This window comes from Hippichthys cyanospilos, chromosome 10, assembly GCF_059441005.1.
Source record: "Hippichthys cyanospilos isolate Australia breed blue-spotted pipefish chromosome 10, RoL_Hcya_1.0, whole genome shotgun sequence".
In the NCBI taxonomy this organism is placed as follows: Eukaryota; Metazoa; Chordata; class Actinopteri; order Syngnathiformes; family Syngnathidae; genus Hippichthys; species Hippichthys cyanospilos.
Genome location: NC_142378.1, coordinates 15,507,930 through 15,516,536, shown reverse-complemented (window position 1 = coordinate 15,516,536; position 8,607 = coordinate 15,507,930). Strand labels below are relative to the sequence as shown.

Below are 8,607 nucleotides of genomic sequence, written 5' to 3'. Positions count from 1 at the left end.
TCAATATAATGTGCATGCTGTCCAATTGGGATTTTAAAAAAAAATACAAGCTACAACAAGGCAGTTGACAGTTACTTCAAGAATACGCCCTTTTAAACATTTGGCAGCGCCTTAAATAAGATTAGAGAAAATTTAATTTATGTTCATGTCATGCATTTCTTTTTATTTTTTATTTTTTACATTGTTGTAGCTTTTTAGAGCCACTGGTTGGACAATAAAAAGTATGCGCTAAGAAATGAATTGTAAAATGTGTATGTACTTTTGTTAAATTTAAATACAGTATTTGAAAATTGCAGTAAAAAAAAAAAAAACAGCAAAAACTTTGTGCTTCATAGAAGACAACTTTAAGCATATGCTGGAATGTGTTAGTTAAAAAATATAGTCTTTAAAAATAATGAGGTTCATGTTAAAAAAATTCTTATGAATGCTATTTAATTTAGTTTTTCAAATGAAAATGTAGTAATTTGATTCGCTTGCATATGACTGGTTTCTGCATGATGTTGTTGTCTTTATTAAAAATGTATTTAATTATTGACGATCACCAATAATGTTTATAAAAACTGAGGGACATCGCTCGTGAATTGAATTGACAGGTGCCGTGGCGTTTGCTGTTTTTCTTACGTTTGGCCACTTGGTGTCGCTCAGTTTACTAAGGCCACCGTGCGGGATCTGTCCATGGGGCTTGCAGTGTAGGTCAGGCGCCAAAAGAAAGCTGATTGGTTAATGAGCCGCCATCTTCTTCTCTGATTGGCCCGAAAAGTGTTAGGGAGGTGGTAATGACATGAGAGCGAGAGGAGAATCATCCCACCATACTGCACGAGCCGTATGTACTCTTCAGTGGAAGTCCAGCGCGGTCGGTGCAGCTGCTTTCCACAATCACGATGGAGATGTGAGCCCTTAAGTGGAATTCAGACTCGTGCATCAGTGGGATATGGTTTGTGCAAGCCGGATAATGGGAGAGGGCAGGCGAATGCTCAGAGGGACCATGCTGGCCACTTTTACTGCGGTTCTTCTATGTGTGATCACTTCAGTCTGTGCAATCGAAGGTAAGTCTGCTAACACATTTGTTATGTACTGGAAGCAATCATCATTTAAAGAATGATTTGACTGTTGAACTCATTACATTTATTTTAATTTTGATGAACCCCAATTTTGTTTAGCAATGAAACGAGTTGGGGTGGCTCTGTGCCTTACTATGTTTAATATTTCAAATATACATATATGGTGACGCCTCATTTTATTCTGAATTTAAGTGAAGCAATGAAATCACCAATTTTCTGTGATTATATTGTTTGTTTTTTGCAGGAAGCGATATTAATTTCCTCAAATGTTCACGCGTGCGTAGGGTATATGGATCAGGTTGTCCCATATATTTTCTGGGCCCCCTTTAATATGAATTTACCTGCCCAAACATTGGCGACACGGTCAAATGACTTCAAGTTACAAGAGCTAGATCAAACATTCTGCTTTTATAATTCGATTGCTGTCATATTGATTGGTATGCCAAAGACGCATTAAACCAGTAATTGTTCATTACTGTAGCTTTAATTGGCCTAAAATTGCTCTGCTGAATATAAGTGTATACGCAAAGTCGATGCTCATGTGGTCTAATAAAATAAGTTATACTGTATATGAGCAAATCCTCTCATGCGGTGCAATGCATGAGTGCCCATTGATGACGCTATCTCATCGATGCGTGATTCAAAAGCATAAATGTAATAAATTGCATCTGGGGTGTTGCATGGAAAATTTTTGATTGAAAATTCATACAAACATTTTTCAAACACACTTGAGGCTAAACCCCCATTATAACGCCAAGGGGTAAAGGGACTTGCACAACTGAAAGTTCAGAACATTTAAAACTTCTCCAATGTCATTAAAATACTTGAAGAAAGACACATTATGCCCATTACAGTAAACACCTGCATAGCGTTATCATATTCACAGTTCAATAATCACATTTTCCTCTTACCCTGGAGTTTTTTTTTTTTTTTAAAGGGACAGTGTGTAAGATTTAGACTGTTTTTCATGAAAAAGGAATACATTAAGTGATTGTAAATTTCCAAAAATTCCAAATGAATGTGTTGTTAATGACCAACATTATGTTTAAAATATAATCATAAGTCTAGTTAGCATTAAATTATATTACATGAAGGGTGGCACTTCTCCGTAGGCGGCCATCTTTGTTATAACTAAGAATAATGGTAAATGCAGCACCTGCAGCACCTCCTGCTGGCCGTAATGAAAAACAGTCTAAATCTTAGACGCTATTCCTTTAAATTTTACTGTTGTATTTGCTGAAAATTCACATTTTCTCTGCTTTTGAGCATTTTTTTTTTCATGGCAAGATTAGGTCACTAACACTACTAAATTCTGGTTTAAACTTTTATTTTGCTTCTGTTCTTCATAAACAAACATCGGCCAGAGGTGAAACAATATGAAAATGTTATACAAAATGATTGTGAGCAAAGTTTACCCAAAGTTAACCCTAACCCAAAGTTATCTATCAGAACTATACAACTAAACAAAACCAACATGCAAACAACAAAAACACACACTATTGCAACATTTACTTATGAAAATGTATATTCATTTTACTAGTTGTATGTGCCCTTATTCCTTCCACCCATCCCTGCAAAAGTGTGCAACTCTCCAACCCCCTCCTTTTTTCTTACATATAACCTGCCACAGCAGGATCCCTTGCTTCTTCCTCCTCTTCCTCCCAATGTCTTAAATAAAAGTGTGAGCTAAATCCTCTGTGGTCTTCTAATGGTGTGTGTAATGACAGACTCTGGTGAGGCAACCCCCATTAGGGGACATGTAAATGCATTGTGGGGCAGGTCTATTTTCACTCAATCAGAACACTGAGCCTGTGTGTAGGAGAAGCAGGTAGGAGGATTAGAGGAAGAGTTGCAGTGTAGGTTATGGCTTGTTTTGTCATTCCAAGGTAGGCAATTGCCTAATTAACACATTTAAAATGCTCAACTGGCACTTGGTATGCAATAGACCAATTGCGACACTTGCTCCATTTGATAAACTACAGCAAGATTTTTGTAGAGAAATGTCAATAAAAAAGGACAAATCAGCTTCTCCTCAGGTTAAGATGTTGGGATGTGCACCTTTGCCAGGAAATATGACAGTAACAAAGATGATTCATTACACGCCGCATGGCACAAAAGAGTAGGTCTGCACATTGTTAAGCTCCCAGTGAATTATTTCATTCTTATTTTAACAAGGCAATATTTTTGAGCAGTAGGATGTTCTCCAGGGCTGCTTGTTAAAAATGATTTATCTGGATCTGGAATTTGTGCACCTACTTTAGTTCCAGTATTGCATTTTCCCCCCCTTGGGTGTTCACATGTAATGTCGTCCTCAAACCAAATAATGACTCTACGCTTCGGTATGGGCGTTGTCGCTGCTTTTCTTTCATTTAGGAGACGTAGAAGCAATGCGATCAAAGCTGGAACATTCATTTATTGAAATGTCTGTTCATCATGTTGGAGAGTCACTTTGGCAGCCTTGCAGAGACACTGGCTTTTTGGTTGTGGTCCAAAAAAGAGAACAGGTGTCTTCTCACGTCTCCCGAGACACTGTTGTTGGCAGAGCTTAAGTAAATTTCATTTTCTCCTAAACTGCCTTGTTTGTCCTAGAAATGTGCTTCTCGGGTTACTTAGTAATTGTCTCTGTTAGAAAGAAGGCAACCCACGGAGATAAAGAAATCATGAGAAAACGACAATGGGAAGGGCTGTCGTTCAAGCAGACCCAAAATATTTTGCCTGCTCAGGTAAACCTCGGGATGCGTAAGTCAACTATGCATGAAGCAAATATGCAATCGAGGTTGTTGCTGTCGTCACTGTCATGTGACAGCGTTGGCTGTCGAGTAGGTGAGGATTTTTATTTACTGTTTGAATGATAGTCCATTGTACTTAAAGTCATGGCACAATGACTGTTTTTACTGTGGAAAAACACCCATAAATATTTTAGCCATTTTTTTAAATGTTACACACAAAACCAATCAACAAATCATGAAAAAATATGTTGTGTCAATTGAAAAAAAAAAAAGCCCTGTTTTCAAACGAAGGGATGGGTTTGCAAATATTTTCAAAATCCGATTCATCTATTAATCTACAGAATATTCCATTATTAAAATAATCATTAGTTGTTGCTAGGGCTTGGGAAAAAATGTTGACCAAGACGAGTAAGTCTGCTTTAAAAATGTGCCGACTGAAAAAAAAATCTGCCGCCAAGTTCTGCCACCATTTTTCTGTATGGACCTTTGTTACAGACACACACAGTGTTGCAATGGCTGCAGATAGAAAAAAAATGCTAATGCTAATTGCAAGTTCGAACCATTTAGCACAGGAAAATTTTGTTGTCATCTGATAATTAATTTATATAGAAGATAATAAATAATGGGTGGCACGGTGGGAAGTGGTCAGCGCGTTCGCCCAACAATTCAGAGATAATGGTGGAGTCAAAGGTGAAAGTTCATTCTGAGTGGACATGTCAGAGGTGGAAGTTCTCTCTGATTAGACAGAATTTGGCCACACTACTGCTGCCTAGCGACTTGGCATGCTTGTAATTGAATGAAACTACAATGTGCTGGATTCATACAGACGCAATTTCTTTAAATAAACAAACAGCATCAACGAGGGGGAGACCATGCTGGTTTAAAAAAGCCAATCACATGTAGACAAGGCCTAAATTGTTCTTTGTTTTTGTGAGAGTGAATGTTTGTTTGTCTTTATGTGGCTTTTTGTGAATTGCTTGATTATTTGATGAATTAATCAATAGAGTTATCGATTTTAAAGTAATTGGTAATGACCGCTTGCAACCCTACTAATTGGGGAAAATGTAAATTACAACACATGAGATTTGACTTATAACTTAACTCCATAGAAGTATGCTCATGAGTGTGTGTAAAGTTTACGCAAATAATAGTTTACTGACATACATAAAACGCATGAACTGCTGTCAGACCAAAACAAACCAAATTAGGATGCTTAAATAAAATATGCACGAGACATCATCAGTAAAGTCAATCATGCAATGTGTGAGTGGCCGTTGTCATAGGTGGAGAAATCTGATCCTCAAGCTAACAAAACACAAACTAATGACCAAATGGATGTGCTGTCCCATATAGTAAGAGGTGGACTGTCGAGATGCAAGAAGAGCAGCTCCCACTGAAATGTGCTCTGCGCAGGATTTACGTAATCACACCCTAATCAACATACTCAGTCAGCCAATAAGACGGCACCTCTAAGAGGACCAACTCGAGGGGGCTTGAAAAAAAGCAAGGCTCGTATAGTGAACCGATATGCCCTCATATGGCACACGGTACACACTCACTATGCTATACATGCCCTTCATGCATACTGCGAACTGCTTGCTCTGCCAGCTCATGTTTTAAAGATGCTGTTTCTATATTCATGTAGTGACACGTTATCAATGTGACAGACAGATAGTTGAGCTGGGGAAAAGTGCTAGCTTGAAAGATCCTTCACACCAGCCCTGAAGCTTTTATTCCAGTGGGCCCTATGCAGTCTGTTTTCCAAGGCCTTCCTTATTAAATATTTATTTCCTTTCAGCATTTTGCGTACATTTGTTTGTGTTTTCCCATCAGGTACTTAAAACCCGGAAGGAATATTTACTTATTGCTTCAAGACTTGGGGTCCATACACTGAGGTGTGGAAATCAAAATGTGGCTTGTATTAGACACAGAGCTAAGTACCGGATTCCTACAAGACACCTCCAATCTTAACTGTGATCTGATTAATGAGTTCTGCTTGTGTGAAAATATTTCCTTAACTATGAATTTTCACATCTTCGCTGTGAATTTTCACACAACTGAACAACTTTTTCATAGCACTTCTACCACTGATGATTCATGTCAGTTACTGCACATTTTCAGAAATTCACAAAAAATATTATATGATTAAAACTTTTGTGTTTTTCTGGTACACAGCTCGCAACACCTTTTAACCATGTCTATGCTTTAAAGCCAGTGATGCTCTACTGCCATTGTAGTCACGGTTAGCCTACTTTAAAATCTCATTAAGCATGATCAGCAAGTCAATTCCAAAATGTGGTTACAAGATAGATGTTGTAATGTTTATGTTAACGGAAGTCTACAGCCATCATTTGGAAAATTCAAGTTGATTGCTGTTCAAAGCATGACGTATCTTATTATTTTTTTAATATTACACAACAGTGTTTCGCATGGTTATTTGCAGTACTTTTCATTAAAATACTATATCATTAGATAGAGTGTGGAATTGGGATTTTGTCCATTTAACTCAATATGAGCAAAATGTAATCTACTTTTTTTTACACACATTATTATTTGGGGAACTGATCAGAATTTCATGCCACTGATTCCAACTCAGATGCTCAGCCCATATGATTCTGATACCAATCACATTGCACAAAACAGCTGTTTGCAAAATAACTTATTTTGACAAAAATCAAAGCTAGTTCGGTATGCTTCCTTGAGGACTACCAAGAAATGAGGATATTAACTGTTGGGAGGTCTGTAATCTGTGATTAAAAAAAAAAAAAAAAGGTACCAAGATCGAAACACCTACAAAGAGATTTTAAATATGATCAGTTTTTGTCATCAGCGATGAAAGGTATTGATTGACAAATGCCCATCACGCACTTGACATACGATAGGTGGCGCTCAAACAGAGCACCACGTATTAAGGGGATGCTGAACTTATATAGTCAGCTGTTTCAGTAGTAAAAGTTAATATTCTGTCTATTGTAAATCTGACAAAGGATATTGAATGTACAAATTAATACTTTTAAAACACATTTTCTATTTGAACTGAAAATGACATCACATGTGCTCAAGGTGTAGGTCATGAACATACTCACCTGTTTCATGAATTTGTGACGTTCACAAGCCATAGTCCACTAAAAATGAAATAAAATAAAAATATTGTACTAATATTGGTAGGAGAGACCATTGTGGTCATGGCCATCTCTGGCCACCATGTAGCTCCGCCCCCATTCGTATTATGCTCAATAGTTGCATTCCCATTGCCCGTAGATATACAGTATTTTGCTGCAATAGATTGGTAAATCACCCAACCCGTGAAGGAAAAGTAATGTGCAGCCTCATTTGGATGGCAGTCACTCTTTACTATGTTGTACTTGAGCTCTTTATAAGTCAATAAATGATTCACAATAGTTGCCATTTATTTATGTGCTACTTGTGAGTGGGCCCACTGCCAGCCTCTTTAAGACTTCTGTACTGAGCATATGGTCTCACAGTGAGTCATGTTGGATGATGACGACTGTGTCAACAAAAGGGAAAAAAAAGTGAAATGAGGACAAATGGGTGTTGAATGTTGAAAACATGTCAAGGCTTTTTGCTATGGAGTAGGACAAAAAAGAAAAACATAAAAATACTGAGAATTAAACTTTTAGAACTGTTATTTTTTAATTGACCGTCATGCTGTTTTTCTTTTTAAAATTAATTTATTTATTGTTTTTGTCCTGATTGCATGAAAGTTGGTATGATAGAAGTGAAGGCATTTTTTGGTGGTACCTGGTGTAAAATGTTTGAGAACTTCTGTTATTGACTCCAAATGTAGTCAATTCATCAATGACTGACAGAATCCATGTTTCCTCATTATTACAAAGTACTGTAATAATCATTTATAAGCTGCTATTTTAGGATAGTTATGCAAGTTATTTTTCCAGATTTCTGCAGCCCTTGCTCATCTCTTGTTTATATGCTGCAAAACCAGGGCAGCAGTGACAGTCAGGGGAATGAGAAGAAAAATTCTACTTTGGCAGCACTTCCCAGCGTGACAGTTGAGATGTCAAATTTCCGTCAAATGTACTGGAAAAGAGGTTGGCAAGGAAGATTCATTAAAAGACAATCAAACGTCTTTAATTTTGGAGTGGCTTTTAGCTAACGTCAAATTGTCATTACTGTGGAATTTTTAAACAATTAACTTGAGCTTAAGTTGTTATTTTCCTATTGCCGATCATGTATAATTTTTAAACCGACAGTTCACACTTTTTCAACTATCAGAACTCAATTTTTATAGACAAGCACATATGTATTGAGTGTAAAAGCTGCCCCTTCCTAATTTTTGTGATAGTTTAAGTCAGGGTTGGGCAACTCCAGCTCTCGAGGGTCAGTGTCCTGCATGTTTTCCAGTTTTCTCTCCTTAACACACCTGATTTAAACCATTAGCTCATCAACAAGCTCTGCTGGATCTTGAGAATAATCCTAATCATTTGAATCAGGTGTGTTTGAGAGAGAAAACAGGAAAACATGCAGGACACCGGCCCCCAAGGCCTGGAATTGCCCACCCCTGGTTTAAGTCCAGTTTACCATACAGTTTTAACTTTTGGGGGAGAATTTGGCAGGTCCTGCTGCGCAGTAATGGTTGTTCTGGTGACCTGAGGTAATTTTCTTGGCAATTTGATGACGGAAAGTAGACTAGATTTTAGACCAGCTAAAATCAGTTGCGATGCAGGTAATGTAACGTGATCTTGATAAATTCGATCGAATCGATATGTCAGAATGCAGTAGAAATCATATAATTGAACAGATCATTATTTTCAAAACCTTTATTATATGTATTATAA

General features: G+C 37.3%; 1 protein-coding gene across 1 annotated transcript in view; it reads left to right on the top strand.

The window, feature by feature from the left end:
• The first annotated feature begins 862 nt into the window (after positions 1-862).
• Positions 863-8,607, top strand: part of LOC148417266 (ephrin type-B receptor 1-like) — a 69,750-nt gene continuing 62,005 nt past the window's right edge. Inside the window, exon 1 of the mRNA XM_088425087.1 lies at positions 863-1,046. Within this exon, the coding sequence (XP_088281213.1) occupies positions 932-1,046 (115 nt within the window). The 5' untranslated portion in view covers positions 863-931. The remainder of the gene's footprint in view (positions 1,047-8,607) is intronic.